Source organism: Cygnus olor, chromosome 2, assembly GCF_009769625.2.
Source record: "Cygnus olor isolate bCygOlo1 chromosome 2, bCygOlo1.pri.v2, whole genome shotgun sequence".
Lineage (NCBI taxonomy): Eukaryota > Metazoa > Chordata > Aves > Anseriformes > Anatidae > Cygnus > Cygnus olor.
The window spans coordinates 49,912,152-49,936,904 of NC_049170.1; the positions used below are offsets into that span (position 1 = coordinate 49,912,152).

Sequence of the window (24,753 nt, forward strand, 5' to 3'; positions counted from 1 at the left end):
CTTTTATTGCTGAGCTTGATATCATATGGTATGGAATATCCCTTTGGTCATTTGGGGTCAGCTGTCCTGACTGTGTCCCCTCCGAACTTGCACACACCAGCCTCCTTGCTGGCAGTGCAGCACGAGAATTTGAAGTGTCCTTGGCTCTGTGCAAGCACTGCTCTACAACAACTAAAAATATCGGTGTGTGATCAACATTATTTTCATCAAAAATCCAAAGCGTAGCATGGTACAAGCCTCTATGAAGAAAATTATCATAGCCAAAACCATGACGAGACCTTCACCATCTTTGTAGCCCTTCTTTGGACACTCTCTAATAGTTTTATTTCCTATTCATATTGTAGCTCCCAAAACCATACACAGTACTCAAGATGAGGTTGCACCAGCAAACAGTAAATCAGGACAATCACTTCCCTCAACCGGCTAGCAATGCTGGGCCCAATGCACCCCAGGACACAGCTGGCCTTTTTGGCTGCCAGAGCATACTGCTGACTCATATTCACCTTGCCATCAACCACAGATCCCTTTCCACGGGGCTGCTCTCCACTCTCTTGTCCCCTGGTCTGTACGTATATCAAGGGTTGCCCCATTCCAGGTGCAGAATCTGGCCCTTGCTCTTGTTAAATGTCATGCAGTAGGTGATTGCTCAGCCCTCTAGTTTGTCAAGATCTCTCTGCAAGGCCTCTCTACCCTCGAAGGAGTAGCAGCTCACTCCTCCTAATTTAGTATCATCTGCAAACTTAGTATGCATTTGAGTCCTGGGTCCAGGTCATTTATGAAAACATTAAAGAGAACTGGCTCTAAAATGGAGCCCTGAGGAACCCCACTAGTGGCTGGCTGCCAGCCTAATACAACCCTTTGAGCCTGACCCATCAGTTGGTTGTTCACCCATCATTCCATGTGTTTGTCTAGCCATATGCTGGAACTTTTGTCCAGAAGAATACTGTAAGAAACAGTATTGAAAAATTTGCTGAAATCCAGAAAGATTACATCAACTGTCTTCCTTTGGTCAGCTAGGTGGGTAACCTTGTCACACAAGGAAACAAAGTGTGTTAAACAGGCCTTTCCTCTCATGAACCCATGTTGAATATGCCCAATGACTGTGTTGTCTTTCAAGTGTTCTTCAGTAACTCCCAGAATAATCTTCGCCATAATTTTTCCAAGCACTGAAGTGAGACTGAGGATCCTGTAATTACCAGGGTCTTCTTTCTTTTCTTTCTTGAAAACTGGGGCAACATTTGCCAGCTTCCAGTCAACTGATTCCTAAGACCTGCTGGTGCTTTATCTCCTGCAGCAGCACCGAGATTAAAATCCCTCTCAGGGCCACCTTGCTGTGAGACGCTGCAGCTCGCCGCAGCCGGCTCGTGCTGCGGGGGCCGAGGCTCAGACCCCAGAGCGCCATTTCGCGCTCCCAGCCCTGCCGGCTGGCGGCGCCATTTGCTGCCCCTGCGCCCCCTCCCCAAAATGGAGGCGCGGCGCCTCTCCCTCTCGGCAGCGGGAGGCAAGGCCCGCGCTCCCTCTGGGCACGGAGCGGGACTAGCCCCGCATCCCCCGCCGCCCGCAGGTGAGGTTCCTCCCAGCTCGGCAGCCTCCGCGTGGGGATGGCGCGGGGAGGGCTCTGCGCGGCCACCCTGCGCGGAGAGCCGGGCTGTGCGAGGCGCCGCGCCCGCTCCAGAGCCGGCAGCGGGGGGCGGGCAGCACGGCACCGCACCGCCGGCTCGTACCACACCGCCCCGCACCGCCCCGGCCCGTCAGCGCCGCCTCCAGCCGCGGGGCCGCGCACCCGCGGCAGGGACGGGGCCGCGGAGGCCCCGCTGCCAGGTAGGTCGCAGCCGCGGCCTCCGCGCCCGAACGGCGGAAAGGAGCCGCGGCGCTGCCCATCTCCCTGCCGGGCGGCTGGTCCCTGCTCCCCGCCGGGCCAACGGGACACCCAGCCGGCGTGAAGGGCCCTCGGGAGGTCGGGTCCGGGCACTGCGGTGGGCGAGCGCCGTGCCGGAGCCCCAGCGGGACAGCGCGAGGGGTAACCCGGCCGTCAGGGAGCTCGTGCCTCGCCCTCCCGCCGCCAGCACCCGAGGCAAAGCGTGTGTGTGTGTGTCGTGTGTGTGCAACCTGTTAGGCCGGGAGTGTGGGAAGAAACAGCCGTGGGCTGCATGAGAGGGATGTGTATGTGCTGATTTCATTTGCGGACGTTATATACGTATGTGTGTGTGTGCATGTGTAGCTCTATCTGAGCTCAGAAATCATAACTTTACATTGTCCTCGTGTGTTTATTTGGATATAGATATCTGAAGGATATGAGGATATTACTTACGTCAAGTTATTATCCCATCTTCTGTCAACATGTGTGTTACAGCCTAAACGAGTATTTATGTGTGGCTGGGGAACATGATGCTAATGTTTAATATGTGAAATGCTTTGTCAGTGCGTTAGGAGCAGTAGAGCAGAGCTTAAACAGAAGAAAATACTGTCACAATTGTTACGGTAATTTTGGGAGCTATCTATGTTACGATTTATTTACAAATACAGAAAATAATCCAATCATTCCTCTGACCCCCTTCAGGACTGCGTCATTTAAACAGATAACCAATGAGCTAGTCAGATAGGTGAGGGATGAAAATGAAACACGCGTTGCTTTCCACTGTGGTCCTCCCTAATCTGTTTGTGCTGTAGGAGTACTCCCATGTGCCTCATACTGACTATGTGACAAAATACTGGTATTGATAAAGGATACTGGCTTTTAAACTCTTCAGGTTAGGTTCTGTATGCCTTTGTCCTTACAGTGTTTTATAGCAGGAGCCTGATCCTCGGCCACACAATTGTAATACGTTTGCTTTGTTTAATTACCCACTCGTGTTTTGCAGGGTTTACTATTGCAGCTGTTATTTCACAATTAGGCTTTGTCTTAAGCCAAATCTACATCCTTAAAAAGCTGGTACATTACAAAGTTAATAGGTGATCCTGTCCCTATTTGTTTTGGTAACTTAGATGGTGGGGGTTGAGCTGTTCAGCATGTCGCACATCAAACTGTGTGTCTGAGTGGTGCAGGTATGTGTGTGTAAGATTCATAGGCAGGTGTTTTTCCCTTAAGCACTGTGCAATGGAAGAGGCAGTGTGGCCTGGATTTTACACTGTTGAGGCTCACTGGAGTTAAGGTCATGGCCTGTGGAGGAGACTGCTCTGGGGATGCTTGCCTGCCCAGGCTAGTTTTCCTCCACCTACAGGGAGTATTGTGATGGAGGGATAGAAGTGCACTTCATAAACACTAATCTCAGCAGTGTAGAGTTGGGGGAGTTCCCACGTGCAGGTTTCTGAACCTTCTGAACCATTGCTAGTGCAATGTCCATGAGGAATGGTTCATATAGAATTGGCTTCCCTTCCTTTGCACGTGCACACACAGTGTCTGTTTCAGATGGAGAACTTCAGACCCTTTCCAGTTGAATAATTGCGTGGGCTTCTTCACATATTTATAACATGGACTTAGGTTATATGTATTTTAAAGAAAAGTGGTGATGCTTTGTTTGCCAGTTTTGGTAATGCTACTAAATGTATATCTGTAGTAGGATTCAGCAATTAGAGGCAGGTCTGTGATCAAGTGCTGTACATCCAACAATCTGCAATTTCAGTACTGCAGAGGAAGTACAGAGCCATAGTAATGGATATTGTACCCCTGGGGAGAAATTCTTCCTATTATAAAGCAGTTAGCTTTCAATTTCTGTCACAAACTGTCTTTCTGTACAAATTTATAATCTAATATAACTGTAGATACAGTTTTTTCCATTTAAATGTCTCATCTCTTTCTGACCAATATCAGGGTCTAACTTGAGTATATTTCAGGATGATGTGACTTTGCAATGAGCAGATATGAATTTAGTCAGTCCAGCTGGAGGTAGCATGAACGTGGTTGACTTAGTGTTCAGTTTTCAGCTAATTAACTTTGTTGAGGAGATGTTTTAGTGATTGTTTAGTCCTAATACCTTTTCCTGGAAAAAAAAGGAAATCTGTTCTCTATACAATTTAACTCCTCTGCATGTTATAAGGTGTTCCACAGGTTAAATATAGATGGATTAAAAAAAAAAGTGCTCAGTCATCTAAAATGGGGCTGCAGAGATTGCCCTCTCAGTAGGGGTGGTGGTGGTATGTGCACGTGCCTGCTTGCTTTATCAGTTTATAGCAAGCAAGTAGTTTTCTAAACGGCATGGTTAAAGAAGCTTTCTGTGAATTTTTATCTTGAGGTCAACTGGCTTTTAAACTGAAATCTAAGAGTTTTTTTTTTTTTTTTCCATTATCTTTGCGTATTCCTCTATATTTTTGCATGAAGCCCCCCTTTTCTACACAGTGCATTGACGGTGTCACAGGAGTGCCATTTTCAATTATTGATGCTGGGTGGCATATTTGGGGGGGGGGGCTGGCCTGTAGAAGTTCAAATAGTAGTTCTGCCTCTTGTGGCTTGGCTGCTTTTACAGAAGTGGTAGGAAGTTAATTACCCGCTGGTAACTGTTCTTAAATTGAAATCTGTTCAATGGCTGTAGGGGTTGGGTTTTTGTGTGTGTGTGTTTTCTTTTTTTGTTGCTGTTGTTGTTTCTTTGGTTTTTTTTTTCTTTTTTTTTTTAAAGACGAAGGCTAACAATCGGTGTAAAAATTAGTATGGTCATGTGAGCAAAAACTTTTTTATCCTTCTTTTCTTGTCTAAGAAAACAAACTACTTGCTCCTTTGGTCTTGTATCAGCATACAAGCTTTCAAACCTAGAAGTGGATGTACAGCATCCAACTGTATTAAGTCTTTTTTTGAAAGCAGTAAAAGAGGAGGACACAATTGGAGAGAGTGTTTATATAATTCACCTTCGAGATCTTGGCTTTTCTGGTTGTATACTGTTGTACCCAAGACACAATATGTGAGCTTTTTTTCGTTTGTTTGTTTGCAGTTTCATTTGCTCACCATTAATGTTTTCTGTGCTCAGCACTTCTGAGATCAGTGTCCAGGGTTCTCATGCAGTGTGTTTACAAACTCGGGTCCTCCAGGTCTGCAAATGCTAGCTTTGATGATAATAGCTAGGTAGAGGTGATGTTACAAGAAAAGTTGATTTTTAAGTATTAGATGGTAATTCTGCTACGTAATATCTACAATGGTTCAAGTGTCCTGAGAACTCCTAAATTCTGATACTGACTTAGGTGGGGCCATGACTTTGTCTCTTGAAGTTCTTTAAAAAAAAAAAAAAAAAGAAGAAAAAAAAAGTGCCAGTGTTTAAACTTTTTAATGTTAAACTGTAACTCTTATATTTTCAAATTGTAAAATTTTCTCTGCAGCAATGAGAGTTAGAAACTTATTTTTTTCTACTGTAGGTTGAAATTTTTCAGTGATTGCTATAGTTCAGGCACTTAATTTATGAAAATCCTAAGAACTGCAGTACAACAGTGATGATTTGAACCAACAAATATCTCCTTTTTATTTATAGTTGAGGGTTGGTAGTCTGAGTAGGAAAAAAAATACTGTTAGCTTCAACTTGATGCTATAGCTAATCTTTTGTTCTGGTTTTAATAGATGACTAATACAATCATTTTTGACCTTGAACAGGTGCAAAATAGTTCTTCTGTTCTGTGCGCTTATCTGATCAGTTGGTCCATCTAAAACTATCTGAATGAGTATCTTTCTTCTAAGCCTCCTTAGAGTTCACTCACATTTCCTTGGAATTATTAACCCTTGCCTGAAATGTTACTTCTGCCACAAAAGGATGTCTCCACATCGAGTTGGACCCTGCGGTGCAGCTAACTTTCTCTACGACAAAAAGCAAAAGATATACTTCTGCTTGGAATTGGACTGAGACCACACGGTGTCATCACCCAGACCTTCAATCAGCTGTCAGACAGTAACAACTTTAAGCTGTGCAAGCTTGAAAAAGATTCATACCACCTTTTCTGCCTGTGTATGTCTCCTCCTTGCAGGAAGTCTGCTAAGTTTCTCTCACTTTTTCCAAAATTCAGAAGTGATGTTATGTACAGCAGTGGGATAGTTGTTTTGTGGTCTGTTTCCCTGCTGTAAAAATAGTTAAGCAATGGAGGAAGATACTTAAAGAAATTCTGAAATACCTTTCAGGGCAGGCTCAGGAACAGGTTAGACAGAAATCCAAAGGAGGATTTAACGATGCTTTGTCTTGCCCCAGGGCAGTGCATGGAACAAGATACCATCTTCCTTCAAGTTTTCCCTTTCCAGGACTCATTTCATTTTCTTGGCAGAGTACGTATTTGATGATAACAAAGAGAACTGATACATGAGGCCCTGTTCTGGTGAGAACTAAATGTGTATGGAATCCAAAGTATATTGTTTTGGAGGAATTATCCATTAGTTTTCCTCACTCTAATATCTCTCTTTGGAGAATAGATATTTCCCTGTCTTGCCAGTGGGGAGTGCAGAGTTCTGAGATGTCTAGGGTTGTCCATCTGTGCTACTAACCTCTGCTGACAGGAGCTTTTGATCTGTGGGTGCCCCTTTCCTGCTGGTCTGGCTGACCTCAAGGCTTTACAAATATCTGTAATGCAAATTGCGCACTAACAATCCTGAATGATTCAGACTTTTTCTGTTTGTTATTATTTTATGCCATAATATGGTATAAATCCTGATACTGACAATGGCACTTCAGTTTCTCTTCAGAGCAGTTCCATCATTTTTTGGTGTTTTTTTTTTTCTTCCATGCATATAATTCTTGACACGATATAACACTGCTAAGCATCTCATCTTTAGGAATTCCACTGTTTGCTGTCTCCACAGCAATTGTAATAAAGGCTGTATAAATCTATTAGAATAAAATTATTCTTCCTACAGAGCACTGCCTTTTGTTGCTATTTGTCCATTTGGTATCCTTTACCAGTTGACAGAGCTGTGGGTGTCAGGGGAAGTAATGGGTCACACAGTCCACCAGTGTAACACGGCAGGATATTTTCATTTCTTCATTTAGTTGTTTTATCACCATTACCTTGCTATTTGTGTCTTAAACTTGACCCAGAGAATTGATTTAGAGTTGGGCCATAATATCGATCTAGGTGTCAGCCTCCAATAAGACCTATGGGAGCCCCTCTGAATAAAGCAGAGATGTTGACAATTGCAGCTATATCCCATAGCTGCAATAACGAACTTCCCAGTGGTGGTCCTGGTTCTGTGTTTTCAAGTATAGGTACATAATGAGAGGAAGTTGTATGAGAAGAAAGTGATTTTGCACAGGTCATAAGTAGTAATGATTCTGTCATACCTTCCACATCTGTTGAAAAGCTTGAATATTGTCCCCTTTATTTGGATGTGCCTGTTTTGTTGACGTGCGTTAATGTAGTAGCTTTAATACTAGAATTCCTGCTGTCTGCAAGCATCCTGAGTTTTTTTTCTGTGATGCTAGGGACAAATGCTAATGTCATGAGATATTCTTTTTTGCCCTTCTGCAACATTAATACAATACCAATACTCATCTATTACTTTACTGGCTCAGGTATTAATGCGGGTGTGATAACTGATGAAATAACTGGTACGAATTCTTCCGTGGGTGTTAGGTTTCCTAAAGAATTGTCTTATATATGTTAATGTTTCCATGAAGCAGAATATATAAAGACACTTCCATTTGGTGCAGGTCAGACTAAGTGGTAATGTGTTCATTTACTCTGCCATCCTGATTTATATGAGGGATGCTGTCCATCAAAAATAATGTGGTTTTTTTTTTTTCTTTAACTGTAGCTTGAGATTTCAGATACTGTTTCAGCATTTCTTTCGTCCTGTTGCCAAGCTGTGCTATTGACCAGAAGGGCAAGGAGGTGAGAAGCCCCTGCTTGCCTTTCCCACCACCATTAGTGTCACTGTGCCCAGTGTTCATATAGCCCTCACTCTCTTGGAGGCATCAGCTGGCTAGCATTGCTCACTGGCTACTCAAAGGCACCACTTGTTCCTATCTCTGATTTCCTTAGCTAGTAGGACAGCAGGATACTGCCTTACACCATTTGCTGTTCTGCAGCTCTAGGACTTGAATGTATTTCCAAATACAGGTAATGCAGTCCATCTGTGTTCTTACTGTTGTAGCTGTGGACTAATTACATGTAAAAGGTGGCAAGGTAGTTCTGCTTGGCTGACCCTTTTCTCTCTGAGCAAATGAGTTGGATCTGCATTGAAACCCAGGTAAAACAAAATGCACAGTGAGATTTGGGGTGGAGGAGGAACATCCCCTAGGGGAAAGGGCAGTTCTTTTCCCTTAGAAAGTTGTACTTCATGTGTTATCTAACAAATGACATCATGGTCCTGATCAGCAACCACAGATGTTTAAAACATCATAAAATCAAAACACTTGTCTTGAGGGATCAGTTCAGAATCTCCTTTCTGTTGGCTAGAACAGAGCCAAATGCTCAGAGTAAGGCAATATATAAATATGTGTATATATATAATGTGTATGTATGCATGTGTGTATATGCATACAGTTATTTTTAACTGTCTGTGGGCTCAAGGCTGCCATCCCTCAACCACCTAAAAGTGTCTATCAGTCTTGAATCTTCAAGAGCCAAGAAAATCCAACGTCAGTAACAGCAGCGTTATCTGTCTGCTTGTAGCAAAACAGAAGTAATTCTTTGTTATATGAGTGAAGGACAGATTCAGCTGGAGAATCTATCTCATGGCCTTACTTACTTTTAACTGTTGGAATCTCATGACTGGCCTTCTATGTGATTTTTAATGTCTCATTTGTGTGCTGAAGCGTGCACTTGGGAACAGAATGGTATGATGAGGAAGATAAGAAAAGCATTACACATATACATGCAAGCTCTTGAAATTCTGAGTGTTTACTGTCTTAACTGTTGAAGAAAGCATTTGGTTTCTGGTGGTTGTTCTCTCTCTGGGTCAGAAGCTATGCGCTGAATTATGGGTATGTGTGCTTTGTGTTTGAGCGCGATCATAATACTGGGAAACATAAACTGGTTTTGCAGTGAGTGGAAGCTCCTTCATTATGTACGAATTAAACACAAATAGATGTGTTGCCACAAAGCAGCATGGAAGACACTGCTTTTGTGCATACAGAGTATCCTCGTGCTGTGAATACTGTAAGGATTGAGTGTGCAGTCCAAAGCCTGGCATTTTGCTGCTTTGGTAACTTTTATTAATACAAACTGTATGTGTGTATATATATATATATATACACACATACATGTGTATATATACGTTCGGGTTTTTTTACAAGTACTTATGTTTCTGAACCAAGGCAAGGGATGTTGCAAAAATCTAGATAACTGGCATTAGAAAAAGGTATCCAGTATTTCAGCTCCTACAAATACCTTTTCGTGTGTGTGTGAACCAGGTAGCAGAGGACATACAGAACATGCAGAGCGGTGTTCATAAAGCAAAGCTTCTCCCCTTTGTTTGAAATCTGTGTTAGCTAAGGATAGAGGGATGGTATACTTGCTCCTTCGGAGGAGTGATATAACCTGTGCCTTGGGCTGGCCCCACTTGGAGTTCATGGTTTCTTTTAGTGTTGCTAGAAGTTACGTGGACTCCTCAGTCCCCCCTTCCAGGATATAGAAACCACTACTTGTCTCCTTTTAGTGGCAGTGTGGCAGTAAAGTTTGCCTTACTTAGGAAAAAAGGTTGTAAAATAAGCAAAATTCTTCTGCCTTCTGATCAGTGTTAAATTTGCCCTTCTGATGTTTTGTTTCCGAGCCTGGTGCATTTTTCTGTAGTCTCAAGGACCAAAAATCTGTCTTACCCATCTGGTCCATTTGGCTGCTTCTGGGACTAAGTGAAGGTTACAGCAAATGCCCGCTACCTCAGACACCTCGAGTTTCAGGAATAAGCTCTTCTGCAAATTGCAAATCTTTGATCGTGGGGATTGAGAGAAGTTCCCAAGGAGTGGAGGAAAGCAACTGTTACTCTTGTCTTCAAAAAGGGCAAGGAGGGGGAACCTGGGGAACCTCAGGCTTGTCAGCCTCACCTGGAGCCTATGGGAAGGTGGTGGGGCAGCTAAAATTGGAAAGCATTTCCAGGCACATGATCAACGAGAAAGTCATCAGGAGCAGTCAGCATAGATTTACCAAGGGGAAGCCATGCCCGACCAGCGTGATGAGCTGCTGTGATGAAAGGACTGGCTTGGCCAACAAGGGGAAACGCAAAGTTCAGGGGAGGAACAACACCAGGCATCAGTACCCACGGGGAGCTCCCCAGCTGGAAGGCAGCTATGCAGGAAAGGACTTGTGGGTCCTTGTGGACACTAAGCTGGCCACGTGTGCCCTTGCTGCCAAAAAGGCTAATGGTATTCTGGGTTGCATTAGGCAGAGTGCTGCCAGCAGTTTGAGGTAGGTGATCCTTAGTCTCTCCTCAGTGCTGATGAGGCCGCTCCCCGATTACTGGGTCCAGAGGCTGCCACGGTACTATGGGGCTTTTTTTGTCTGTTATGAAAACAGATAACCATGGAAGGACACAAGAGCAATTGGGAAATGAGAGACTGCAAAAAAAAAAAAAATGGCCCTGTTGCTGAAGAGTTTGTGTCAAGGAATTGGTACCTGGCAGAATCCTGGTGATCTTTCTAAGGTGCAGCCTTTCTTAGAGCACAAGATCTCTCCATCTCCGTGTGTAAGAAAGAAAGCAGGGAAGGCAGGAAACTGGTATGGCTGAGCAAGGACCTGCTGTACAAACTTAGGTGTGAGAGAGAAATGCACAGGCAGTGGAAGCAGGGGCTTGTGGCCCGGGAAGAGTACAGGGATGCTGTCTGCATGTTCATGTAGGGATGCTGTCTGGATGTTCAGGGATAGGATCAGGAAAGCCAAGGCATGAATGGAACTGACCTCGGCAAGAGGTGCAAAAAATAACAAGAAGGGATTTTCTAGGTACGTTGGCCAGAAAAGAAAGGCCAAGGAGAGTATACCCCCCTCTGAGGGATGAGAAGGGTGAACTGGTAACAACAGACACAGAAAAGACTGAGGTACTCACCAAGTTCTTTGCCACAGTCCTCACTGACCGTCAGGCTTTCCACATCTCTCAAGTCCCTGAGCCTCTAGGAAAGGGCTGGGGGAAAAAAGAATCCCTCCTGCTGTAAGCAAGGGCACGATTGAGACCACCTGATGAAACTGAACAGATACAAGGCTGTGGGGCCTGATGCCATGCATCCCAGGGTCCTGAGGGAACTGGCTGATGGAGTTGCCAAGCCTCTCTCCATCATTTTTGAAAAGCCCTGACAGTCAGGAGAAGTCAGTGGTGACTGGAAAAAGGGAAACGTTACTCCCATTTTAAAAAGGGTTGAAAGCAGGACCCAGAGAACTACAGAGCAGTGAGCCTCACCTCTGTGATGGGGAAGATCATGGAACAGATCCTCCTGGAAGCAGTGTTGAGGCACGTGCAGAACAAGGAGGTGATCCAAGACAGCCGGCCAAGAGGAAATGTCATCTACCTGGACATCTGTAAGGCCTTTGACACTGTCCCACGTGACATCCTGATCTCTACATTTGAGAGAGATGGATTTGATGGGTGGACCATTCAGTGGATAAGGAATTAGCTTGAAGGTCGCACCCATAAAGAGGTGGTCAATGGCTCCGTGTCCAGGTGGAGGCCAGTGAGGAGTGGTGTCTCTCAGGGGTCTGTCTTGGGACCGGTGCTGTTTAATGTCTTTGTAAATGACATAGACAGTGGGATCAAGTGCACCCTCAGCAGGTTTGTACATGACACCAAGCTGAGTGGTGTGGTTAATACAACAGGAGAAAGGGATGCCGTTCAAAGGGACCTGGACAAGCTTGAGAAGTGGGCCTGTGTGAACGCAACAAGCCCAAGTGCAAGGTGCTGCACCTGGGTCAGGGCAGTCCTAGATAGGAGAACAGACTGGGAGAAGAACTCACTGAGAGCAGCCCTGAAGATAAGGACTTGGGGGGGGGGGTGGGGGAGGAGGGCTGGTAGACAAAAAGCTCGATATGAGCCAGCAGTGCACACTTGCAGCCCAGAAGGCCAACTGTGTCCTGAGCTGCATCAACAGAGGAGTGGCCAGCAGGGTGAGGGAGGTGATTGTGCCCCTCTGCTCTGCCCTTGTGAGGCCCCACTTGGAGTGCTGCATCCAGGTCTGGGGCCCCCAGCCCAAGAAGGTTGTGGGGCTGTTAGAGTGGGTCCAGAGGAGGGCCACAAAGATGCTCAGAGGGCTGGAGCACCTCTCCTGTGAAGAAAGGCTGAGAGAGCTGGGGCTGTTCAGCTTGGAGAAGAGAAAGCTCTGGGGTAACCTTATTGCAGCTTTTCAGTAGTTAAATGGGGCTTATAAAAAATGTAGAGAACAACTTTTCAACTTTTTACTTGGACAGATAATGACAGGACAAGGCAGGAATGGTTTTAAACTAAAAATATGAAAGGACATGTTCTAAGGAACTTGCCAAAAGCAGCCAGTTAGCAGCATTTCTGTCATACAGGTAGCTGAGATTTAAATGTCACTGTCTTTACCAAGTCACTTAATGAACATCAAAGGGAATTGACTGGAATGCTCTGCTTTGAGAAGAACTATTCTCTAATTAAAACACCGCTCATGTTTTCCTTTACAAAGATGGTTTTTTGGATCTGTTTAGGATTGTTTGTATGGAAGGAGTTGTAAGTTTGGCTAAAGTAACTTTTTTTTTTTTCCCTTGGATGAATAATGTGGATTTGAATTGCTCATTCCTTCGTAGACCTATTTGTTGCTTTGGCTGTCTTATATGGAGAACTTAGTATCCTGGCAGGGAATGTCAGCTTAGAAACTCTGGAGAGGTGTCTGCTTGTATTACCTTGGTAGCTGGGAGGGAATAGCTTGAATGCTGCCTTGAGAACTGATTTAACACTTGATGGATTTTTAGTGTGGTTGATACTGTCCATGATGGCTTAGTTAGGAATCCCTGTCAGTTTCCATTTAAAGCCTCGCCAAAACCAGGGTCTGGATAAGTTCACCCGTAGCATTTGTGGATTTGGAAGTACAGGAGACCAAGTACCAATCTGTCTCGAACATTTCTGTATCTCCAGAGAATGAGACTTCCAGGTAGGTAATTTGTTCTGCATCTTCACCTTGCCTAATCTACTATGTCGTCAGTCAAGTCAGGAAGTAATAATGAAGCCTGTGTTTAACCTGTCTGTTTGCTTTTACTGTGACATTCTAATTGATGCTTACATCTGACCTGTTTCTTCCTGTGCTGTCTGTTGCAGTGCTTCATGGCCACAGCAGGGTATTAAACAATATTAGAGGAAACCGACATCAAGTCCTATAATTTCCACGCAGCTGGTTGGAAAAGCAGTTGTCACTGCCCTCTGGGTGCAGCATGGCATTTGGACTTGGTGTTCTCTGCCTGTTACTATGGGCAATAACAGGTAGGAGTTTACTTCTTGTGTATCTGAGTCATGCAGAATGAGTGAAGCAAATGCTCCTGGAGTGTGAATGCTGGAGTGAATGAAATATGAATAAGACAAGAGCTGGGAAATCTTGTGGCTCCTCTGAGTTCTCATAAGGTACAGCTTCATAACTGGCAGTTAGTTGCAAAGGAGCAATGCATTTTTTTTTGAGTGGCTGTTTGGAGATAATTTCAATGTGGCTGTTTCAGAGGAGATGTATGGGGCAAGAGGGAATAGAGGAAGAGGAGTTTTCCTTCTCTTTCTCTTGCAGGACAGCAGTTTAGCATCAATGAATTGTTTGTGGACTAAGCTGCCTTTTTTGCTCTGAAGTATCATAGGATGGTTGACATGTGAGAAGCAGAGATGCATTTGCTCACATTTTCTACCTCTTCATTCCCTCTTCAGATGTGTATTTCCTTTTAAAGACCACAAGAAAGTCACGTAGGTTTCTGCTTCAGCCACAGAAATACAGAAATTATTTCCATAATCAGATGAAGAATGATTGACATGATGTCCTGGTGAAGACCAGTGATGAGTGGTGTCCCACAGGGGTTTGTATTGGGACCAGTATTGCTTAACATCTTTGTTGGTGACGTGGACAGTGCACCCTCAGCAGGTTCATGGACAACACCAGGCTGAGTTGTGCAGTTGACACACTGGAGGGAAGGGAGACCATAAAGAGGGACACTGACAGGCTTGAGAGGTGGACCCACGTGAATCTCACAAAGTTCAACAGGGCCAAGTGTCCTGCACCTGTGTTGGTGCAATCCCAAATGTGAATAGAGGCTGAATGATGAGTGGTTTGAAAGCAGCCCTGAGGAGAAGGACCTGGGGTGCTGGCTGATGAGAAGCTCAACGCGAGCTGGTAACGTGCATTTGCAGCCTGGGAAACCAACCATATCCTGGGCTGCATCAAAAGAAGTGTATCTAGCACGTAAAGGGAGGTGATTCTTCCCCTCTGCTCTGTTCTCCTGAGACCCCATGTACTGTGTTCAGCTCTGGGGTCCCCAGCACAAGAAGGGCGTGGACCTCTTAAAACAAGTCCAAAGGAGGGCCACAAAGCAGTATCTATATTAGCAGGAATTAAGAAAATGTTATTCAGGTATCTGGCTTACCTATCCTGTAATATAAAAAGAATTGGCTCTTTAACGAGGCTGAGCCTTGCGTATGTGCTTAGGCTTAAATTGATTGTTGAATTTGGAAATGGTGGGTTGGGGGATAGGCATTAACTACAGGTATGCTGGTAGCTGTTTTGGAGTAGTCATTAGGATTGCCCTGAGGATCTTACCCTGCCAAGTTTTTTAGCAGAACATGGAACTGAGTGGGTTTTTATGTTCGTTTGTACTAAACAATAAGTATATCCTTTGTAAATAAAAAAATAAATCTACTGTGAGATACTGAGTATCTGCTGTAGTGTCCATGCCAGTATCTTGAGGAGGAGGGGGAAAAAAAAAAAAAAACACCAACCCAACAACAAAAATCCCACCCCACACACAACCTTCAGTAGAAGGTGGTAATGTGCAGTAAATGCTGAATTCTGGCTGTTAAGAATGTCACAGTTTTAGGATTTCAAAAATGTTAATTGTTAGCATATCCTCCTTGTGCACATGGAAAGTATCGTTCTCATTCTTTAGTTGCAATTTTGCTGCCTTCTCTTGATTTATCTGAGACCAAGACCATTACGCTCAGACTGCTGGCTGTATTCTAAGCTTCTCGCAGTATCGGGTACAAGCACACAGTGTTTAAAGGCTAATATTGTAGTATCATCCCTCCATTTATTTACATCTCAATAATTTGCTGGCATTTTCCCTCCAATTAAGATCAACTCTGAGTTGGAACGTACTCACTGATTTCCAGGATATGTTTGCTGAAATTTGTCAGTAGATGCTCACCTTTGTTACATCTAAGGGACTTCTTTTTGTGTGCAATCTAAAATGTGAGTTGTCTCAGGCTTAAGAAGCTGCTAGATGTTTGTTCTGCAGATTTTTCTGCACATGAGCTTGTGCCTCTGAAGACTTTTTCTTTCCCCTAAAATAAATAAGAGGAGCAGGTGGAAGGAGAAATGCAGGAAGAAAAGAGGAATCTTTTAAGACATACTTGGTATAAAAAAATGGAACAGATGGATTTTTTTTACCACTTGTTTTAACCCAGATAACAAGAAGGCAGATTTAATAGAAGAAAGGTTTAACATTGCATCGTTGAGAAAGAACAGAGAAACAGGCTTATTAGTGAATATCTTCGGAGAGATATCATAGAATCATAGAATATCCCGAGTTGGAAGGGACCCATAAGGATCATTATATTGAATAATACACTTCAGTTTGTCAAAAGGAATTAATGTGGTCTACTCAGTACAAGAAATGTGGAAATACTGGAGAAAGCCCAATGAAGGGCCACAAAGATGGTGAAGGTGGAGCATCTCTCCTACAAGGAAAGGCTGAAAGAGCTGGGACTGTTCAGCCTAGAAAAGAGAAGGCTCAGGGCTATCTTATCAATGTGAATACCTGAAAGGAGGGTGCAAAAAGGACAGAACCAGTACTTCTTAGTGGTGCCCAGTGCCAGGACGAGGCAATTGGTACAACCTGGAACATGGGAGGCTCTGTCTGAATATCAGGAAACATTGTATGGACGATGGCTCAGGTTGCCCAGAGAGATAGTGGAGTCTCCCTCCTTGGAGGTCTTCAAAAGCCGTCTGAACACGGTCCCGGGCAACCTGTGCTAGGTGTCCCTGCACGAGCAGGGGGCTCTCTTATTTAGATGGCATTTATTTGTTTATTTTGTGTGTGATGGTTTTTGGCTAATGTTCGATTTGGTTTTGATGAAAAGCAAAACTAGAACAGTAGGCAGATCACCTAATGAATCCTGATATGTACCAGTGACCTTGACTAATGCTTCTTGGGAGGCTTAAGCTGCGTGTGGCAATAGGTGTTAGTGTCATACAGATTTTAGTGCACCATGCCTCTTGGTTGTGGTTTAACCCCAGCAGGCAGCTAAGTACCACAGAGCTGCTTGCTCATTCTCCGTAGGTGGGTGGAGAAGAGAGTCAGAAAGGTGAAAGTGTGAGAACTCTTGGGTTGAGGCCAAGACAGTCTGTGTCCCCTCCCAGCTACTTGTGTACCCCCAGCCTTCTCACTGGCAGGGCAGTATGAGAAACTGGGAAGTCTTTGGCTTAGTGTAAGCACTGCTCTGCAACAACTTAACCACCAGCGTGTTATCAATGTTATTCTTCTCCTAAATCCAAAACGTGGCATGCACCAGCCACTGTGGAGAAAATGAAGTCAGCTGAAACCAGGACAAAGTGTTAGGTTTTTCTGTGAACCTGCCGAAGAGAGCAGAGAGCCTCCATTAGATTTTGTAGTTCGTCCCCTTGCCCAGCCAAGGGATGGTCCCCTGCGTGCTGCGATGGAGGACCAGCTGGGCTCCTTCAGGGCTCTTGACATCAGAGGGCTCATGTAAGCAGATGAGAGTGGTGGCGTGCAGCTTGAAGGAGGATGTTAGTGTTTCTTCACTAAAGGAAGGAATCCCTTTAAAATGAAGCTATATTCCATAGTGTGACTAGTTTTTAGTTTGGTTTGCTGTTTTATTTGTTTGTTTTTTGAGGGGTGGGCAAGGTAACCAACTGGCCTAACTAGGTCTGTGGACATGTCAGTACTGACCTACTGCAGGCATGTGACGCTTGCAGAACTTGTAGGCTACTGACGGTCCGGGCACCAGAAGGCTTTCAGGGCTCATAAAGAATGGAAGCATTCTTTTTGGTGGTAACCTGAATGCATACTTCAGAAATAATCAACCAAATTGCATGATGCTTTTTTGGCAAGTACTGTTCAGAGTAGAAGAGTGCTTTAATTTCTGAGTCCAGCTGACTGAAGGAAAAAAAGGACAGTATTGCCTTGCTATCTGTTACGGGAGTGTTTTAGCAGACACAAATGTCACTATGTGACATTTCATGTGTCACTTTCAGAAAATACTCTAAATAAGAAATGGCAAGCTACATTTTACTTGAGCCCTTTGCAGACTGGATATTGTGAGTGAGAGGAAGGGAAATGTGATATTAGAGTTAAGATGAAGTTCGGTAGAAGTAGATCTTGTATTTCCCATCTGAAAACGATTAATAGACACACCTAGTGTCAGGCTGATCTAACCTCCCTTTATTCATCCACTTTTGCCCAGTTACTGCTAGAATTTATCTCAGTTAGGTATAGCTCTAGCTGAAGCAAGAGGTGAAACCGATTACTTTCATATTTGGATTACAGTTAATTTAGAGCTGGCTGGGAAATAATTTTCCCACTGTATAGAAATCACGTATCATAATGTTTTTTCCATTTCTCATCAGGATGAAACAAAGGCGATCTGACATTTTGTTTATGAGAAGAAGGGGATGGCTAAGGTCTGTGTCTAGGACGCTTGGCTGGGAGATTGAGGTTCAAAGTCATGCATTATCTTAGGAGTGTTGTGGACATGTTTCTCTCTACAGATAATGAAACACCATAAATTTTGTGGGAGGCTGGCTGCAATATCATAGCTGGTATATCAATCTGAAAGTGGCAGAATGAGATTTGAAGCTTTGCTTGACATCAGGCTGAGTGAGGACGTAAGTCTGGCCCAAGGCTAGAGTTTGGATTATTCCAGTTGGTGAGTCTTGTCTCTAAGAATTTCTGGTCAGTCTTTTCTGAACAAAAAAATAATTAAACTTTCAAATTTCTTTTAATTGGTTAGTCACTTTCTCCTTCAATGATGAGGTAAAGAAGGGAAGGGATTAAAACATTACCCAGAGGATTTCTTCCTGGTCAGGTGGTGTGTAGCAGCCATACTGCTGTGAGGTCACTTTTCCCAGTCCTCTATTTAATGCTAACCCACAAGCTCTCAGTCAGCTCTTCATCCATCCCCAGGCAGAGCTCCGCACACTGCAGCTGCTCACTTACATTAAGGGCAACACCCCCTCCTTGTTCTCCTAGACTGTCCTTCCTAAAGAGCCTCTATTGCAATATTCTAGCTGTAGCAGCTGTCCCCCCACATCTCTGTGATCCCAATAAGGTCATAGCCCTGCAGCTGTGTGCAGATCTCTTTATTCCTCTTGTTTATTCCCCATACGGTATGCATTAGCGTACAGGCACTACAGAGGCACCTCAGCATGCTGGGAGGCGCTCCAGCATTTTAACCCAGAGCTCTTCTGGGTGCCCCGTCAACTTAAAGGAATAATTTGTGGTGGCAGCTCACAGTCTTTGCCAGGGTTTTGTGTTCTTGGAGGTGAAGGGAAATGTGGAAGAAATAACTTTATGGCACGTGTAAGAAAAAGTGCACAAATCATGCATCTTCAGGGTGCAGATAAAGATGCTTCATATCTGTTTGTTAGGCTAGGTTGTTAAAAGTTCCTGTTTGCTTGAGTAGATTTCTCACTGAATCTGAAAAGTAGAAGACTAATCAGCCTCCCAGCTGTGTGAAGGAGTAGCTAGAGTCAGAAAAACAGTACTTGAAGCTGTTCATCCTTTTTGTCAGCTTCCTATTCAGCTATACCTAATTGCAAGTGAATTTATAAAAAAAAAAAAAAAAAAAAAAAAAAACAGAAGTCCGAAATAACCAGCTCCTCATCCCAAATAGCTAGCTCTGCAAAACCGTCATAAAATCTTGCCCTCTCTATATTTTCTGCTATGTTGTTTGAGCGGAGTGGAGAGAAGTAAGTGGTTGAATGGCAGGCTGTCCTGTCAGCTTGTCCTTCAGGGTGATAGGTCAGTTGGAATAGTCTGTGGTCCTGTGAGTGTCTTGCATTGCAATTAATCTGTCTTGCAAGCTGTGCATTCATCCCAGGCAGTATGATGCTCCCCAGGTAGTCCAGTAGCTGGACACAGGCAGTGTGTTGTGAGGAGTGTACTGCAGTTCAGCCCAGGAGTGGGTTAGCTGTGGTGTGGTTGTTGGGTACGCTTGCATTTGAAGGAGAGTTGCTGAGTCTCCTAGGAGCTGTAATCCATTAAACTGTCGTCTTTTTATGTGCCCTATACTATTATTAAAAAAGTTTTCTGCCACCAGTAGTCAGCTGACAGCTTTGTTAATGACATACAAGGCAGGCAAATCAAACTCTGTTTTCCATTGCTGTGTTAGCTCCACAGCGGTGGCATCATGTTTTCACTGGCTGAGATAGCAAGCCTGGTTGAAAACCATGTTGAGAAGAATGTGTTGGTTTTATTAAACATTTTTTTGAAGCATGACCAGATTAAAGTTGCATTTTGGAGAGGAATTTTGAACAGCAGTCATAACACATGGAAAAAAATGTCAAATATTGATTGAGATGTATGTTATGTCAATTCATACTTAAGTATTTTGCACTTGTAATCTCTGTGCTATGAAAATAATTTGGATGTCATACTGAAAGATTCCTTCCTTTGCAGTGAAGGTATAAAGATTCTCAGCACTGGAACAAGCTCTTGGGATTTCACGTGAATGGTTAAAGCAGCAAAATTTTGAGAATTCGATTCCCCTCCCTGCCCCTGGAGGTTTTATTATCAAGTCCAGCATTTACGTTGGTGAGAGAGACCTTTTGCGAAGTTTGAGTGAGATGATAGATGTTTCTCAAGTGTAGATCTTAGCTGCCTTCTCACTCAAATGGAAGAACAATGAGATGTTACTGCTTCTTGTTTTTGTTTTAAGATTTATTTTTTCTCCCTGTGTTATGGGGAGTATCGTAGTACCTCATTTCTTTTTTCCGTTCCCTGCTCTGTTCTTGTTTTTAAGTATCCACAGATGACTTTGGTCTCTTCATGCTGGCATTTTTATTGGCTTGCTCCAAATACAAAATACTTGATAAAATAGAGATCCTACACTGAAAAATCCTAAGTACAAATACTACTGCAAATGGACATACTGAAAGAAAAGTAGTGGTGACATTAGTTAAATGAGTTTGTTTAAGCTGGGTACTACCTGTCTTGTCTCCTGTCATAAGCCCTTTTTGGACATAAAAAGCAATATTATGGTTTGGTTGTAGTATTGTACCTCATGCTGGTTTTATTGTTTCAGGTGCCTATTGTGAGCAGTGCAGAGAAGGAGCCACGTACGCAGGTGCAGTAATATCTCCCAACTTAGAGACCGCTAAAATTATGCGAGTTCCTCATGCTACGTCGGTGTCTGACTGCATCACAGCGTGCTGTGACCTCTCAGGTTGTGACTTGTCCTGGATGTTTGAACGGCGCTGTTACATTGTGAACTGCCAACACAAAGAGAACTGTGAACCTAAAAAAATTGAAACGGTAAAGTCCTATCTAATCTTTGTGCTGAGGCCTTCTCAGAGGCCAGCCTCGCTACTGGGATTTGGACAGGTGATCCCAAGCATGGTCCACTCTGTGGGACGCCAGAATGAGCCATCTGAGGAGGTGAGTAGCCTGAAGGAGCTGTCTTTGCTTGGCAAAGATCTCAGCCTTGAGGAGATACCTGAATACATAGATGACTATAAGGACTTGGAGCAGGACCCCTTCCAGGTGAGCATCAAACATAAACAGAAGGAGAGCACAGATTATGCTGACTGGGGCCTGATGGTGGCAGGTGAAAATGGCTTCAACTCTTCAGTGGTTGATGATGGAGATAACCAGGAAGACTTTGCTGAAAAGGAAGAGGAAGCTGTAAAAGTGGAAGGCCTTCTGAATAAAAACAGCTCTGAAGTGAGCTCTGTTAGTGAACAGCACTACATAGAGAGGTTGTCTTCTCTCACAGAGATTACACCATTACCTGGGAAGACATCTGGAAGCAGAGCAGCTGTTCAGCTGCTTGCACAATCTGATGATGCTTTGCAAGAAGAGGTATGTGTGCTCCTCAAGAAGCAGGCAGAGTATGGTGAGGCCACTTTGCTATTGTTTTGATGAAACAAATTAGATTATTGTTTTATAATGTAACCATAAAATTCAAATGACTTACAGTCCTGTTATAGTGTAGAAAAGACTGAAGGGGAAGGGATTGCCTTAATAGGCACATGAATCGCTGAAGGACGCTTCTCTGTCATGATAAGGAGCAGAGCTGCTTCTAGGATACTGTGGGGTTTCCTTGGAATTACTCAGAACAGTAGGCTTGGACCTGTCTTAATAGAAATGTTTTGGTATTCTGCCTTTCTGACACTTGCTGATCCAAATCCAAGTAGTAAGTTCAGCAATAGTAGTGCCCACCAGCATCCAAAGAGCAAGACCGGTAAGCATAAGTTCCTCTATCAATAAAATTAAGCATGTTCTGTAGGTTTCATGTTACTAAATGCCTAGTGGTGTTATAGATTTAATAGTGCTGAATAAATAACTTTGATAATGCTTTTAAAATGTGAGAGGAAAGGTACTTAAGGGAAGGAACACTGTTTTTTTTGGACCACAACGTACAGTGGGATAAATTGGGTAAGTTTTTGTTCTCAGAATCCTTTCCTTGAGTCTGTCAATAAGAAACAAAACAACAACAACAAAAGAATCCAAGTTAAATATCTGTTAAGTACTTAAAACCTAATTTAGATACCTAAGACATGCACTTGTTCTCTATTTATGCCAATGGGTTAGATCAGTTCTAAAGGGTCTTTGTCTCCTTCAGAACAGGGTGGGATCAGTGGGAAAGTTGAAATGGGCTGTAAAGCCATCATCTTCTGGGTTTGACTCACCCCCAAAACTGAGGGGAGAAAGTACAAATTAAGTGGTGTTGTCTTGATTGCCTTAAATTCCATCAGGCTTTGTAACCAACAGCTGCCTCTCTCTTGCTGTAAAAATGACAATTTATTGCCATTGTTGTAGGGAAGAAAAAGACATGAAAACAAGAAAGTTGCTTGAAATCCATGATATCTGAGGTTCTTGGAGGGTATGACCGAAATGGCAGAAGCGTATGCGTGGTGAACAGCTGGATGCCATCACAGCCTAGAGGTGCAGCAGTTTCTGGACTCTGCTTTGAGATCTAGATATCCTGTGATTCTTGGGAGGGCTCTGGGAGTGCTGTGAGGAACATGAGAGGGGCTGCTGCAGCCGGTAGAGGACATCTAGCTGAGACTGGAACCTCTAAGAGCTTCTCAAGAGTTCTTGTCAGCTGTTCTTGATCAAATGGTGATTTGTGGTTTTGCTGCAGCTGGCTCATAATCAGGGAAGGCAATGCACCCTATCAGCAGGTGCTAGAGAGAGGCATCAGGAGCTCTGCCTAGGGATGGCAATGAGCTAGTCAGGAGTCTGTGGGTCAGGACTATTATGTCTCTTCCAGACTGCCTGGTCAGGAAGAAGCAGATGAGACTTCCTTCAGACAGTTGGAAGGACCCTCATAATCACAGCCCCTGGCCCTAATGAGGGACTTGAGCGACCTCAATATCTGGGTAGCTGGGAGAGCAAGGGAGCAGGACACAATGTAGGAAGCTTCTGGAATACACTGATGATAACTTCTGTACAGAGGTGATGGAGGAGCCAACAGGGAGAGGGCCTCTGCTTACCTCAGCCTTGCAGGCAGAGGGATTGGTCAGGGGCATGGCCGTGTGGTGGTGGAGTTTGGGCTCTTGAGAGGTGAGGGAGTAAGTCAAAAAGCAAGGTCACAGCCCAGTAGGCTTCAGGAGAGCCTGTTTTGTGATCCCCTTGGAAGAATTTCAAGGGAGACTGTCCTGGAGATAAAAGGGGTTCATTAAAGCTGATTGCTTTTCAAGGATCACCTCCTCTAAACTGAAGATAGCATGGCCCAGCCTTCTTGGTAAATTTCTTTTCTGATTTTTGCCATCCCAGCTAGGATAGAAAGGCTTCGTTTCTTCTTCAAGTACTGCCTATGTGAACAGGAGCTTAAAATGAGAAGTTCAACAGGAAGTTCAACAAGGGCAAGTGCAGGGTCCTGCACCTAGGGAGGAATAACCCCAAACACCTGTACAGGCTGGGGGCTGTCCTTCTGGAGTGCAGCTTTGCAGAGAGAGACCTGAGAGTCCTGGTGGACGGCAGGCTGGCCACGAGTCAGCAATGTGCCTTGTGGCCAAGAAGGCCAATGGTATCCTGGGCTGCATTCAGAAGTGTTGTCAGCAGGTCAAGGGAAGTGATCCTCCCCCTCTACACAGCCCTGGTGAGGCCACACCTGGAGTGCTGTGTCCAGGTCTGGGCTCCCCTGTACAAGAGGGACATGGAGCTACTGGAGCGAGTCTAGAGGAGGGCTACGAAGTTGATGAGAGGACTGGAGCACCTGTTGTATGAGGACAGGCTGAGAGAACTGAGCCTGTTTAGCCTGGAAAAGAGTAGACTGAGGGGAGACCTCATCAATGTGTATAAATATCTGAGGGGAGGGTGTTGAGAGGATGGAGCCAGTCTCTTTTCAGTTGTGCCCAGCAACAGGATAAAAGCCAAAAGGCACAAACTGAAGCACGGGAGGCTCTGGCTGAATATGAGGAGGCACTTCTTTAGTGTGAGGGTGACAGAGCACAGGAACAGGTTGCCCAGAGAGGTTGTGGAGTCTCCTTCTCTGGAGATATTCAGAACCCACCTGGATGCCATCCTCCGCAATGTGCTCTAGGTGATCCTGCTCGTCAGGGGGGTTGGACTAGATGGTCATTAGAGGTCCCTTCCAACCTCGGCCATTCTGTGATAAGATCTGTAGTTGGAAGATGGTCTGGCAGTGCTCTGTTATGAAATTTGTAGAGGCTTGATAGGATATCACTGGGAAGCTGTTTGTGAAATGACTCTTAAGGGTTTTCAGTTAACATAGAGCAGTGTTAAAAATGTTAAGGAGCTGGAGAAGTAGAAGGTTTTGAGAAACTGCCAAAGCCCAAGAAGCCCTTGTTTCCCAAGTGGGCGCCCTTTGAATTCAGATGTCTGTAGAGAAACTAAGATGGCAAACAGTTATGGCAAACACCGTTCCCTGGCCTTTCCTAGGCTCAGCTGCTGTCCAGACACCTCTCCTCTTTATAGTCTCCAGTCCCCTTCTTTTTGCTAAATGTTACGGTCCAGTCCCTTTGGTGAGGTGACCAGCAGCACAGGAGGTTGAGCTCAGTGCATAGCATTTTCCTTTTGTGGCTTATTGTTTCTGTGCTCTTTTCTGCCACTGCTTCTTCCTAATAACATGTTTCCTTAGCTCCACTGTGGGCTTTTCCATGGGCTGTAAAAGCTCAGTAACATGAATACATTTAGAAATCTGTACAGAGTCACTGTCAGGCTGCCCAAAACAGAAATCTGCAATGCTGCGACTCCTTGAAGTGATGTCGCCCAACCCTCCCCCGCTTCCCCCCCCCAAGAAGTCCTTCTCTTCTTTCATTTTCCTTTCATTTTTCAAACCACGTCTGCTCCAGCATTGCTCTCAGTAATACCTTCTGCTCGAGAGATTAGAGAGATCAATTTCTGATATTGCCCCAGTCCACTTATCTGCTGACTGCTAATGTTCTCAGTCTTAAGCTTTTTGGCTGCGACAGTGCCACAGAACACCTTTTTGACTGCAAAGCCTTGCCTAGGCTTGAGGAGTGA

At 44.4% G+C, this 24,753-nt stretch overlaps 1 protein-coding gene across 4 annotated transcripts in view; it reads left to right on the forward strand.

Moving 5' to 3' along the window:
• Positions 1-1,433: 1,433 nt before the first annotated feature.
• The window catches only part of KIAA0319 (KIAA0319 ortholog), a 64,110-nt gene continuing 40,790 nt past the window's right edge, over positions 1,434-24,753 (forward strand). The window contains exons 1-3 of one of the 4 annotated variants that reach the window (XM_040549846.1): positions 1,434-1,564; positions 13,154-13,315; positions 20,345-21,120. In XM_040549846.1, the coding sequence (XP_040405780.1) occupies positions 13,267-13,315; positions 20,345-21,120 (825 nt within the window). In that variant the 5' untranslated portion in view covers positions 1,434-1,564; positions 13,154-13,266. Of the gene's footprint in view, positions 1,565-1,679; positions 1,822-5,467; positions 5,865-13,153; positions 13,316-20,344; positions 21,121-24,753 lie in introns of those variants that run through there. The other 3 variants (XM_040549842.1, XM_040549845.1, XM_040549844.1) reach the window with 3 other exon arrangements.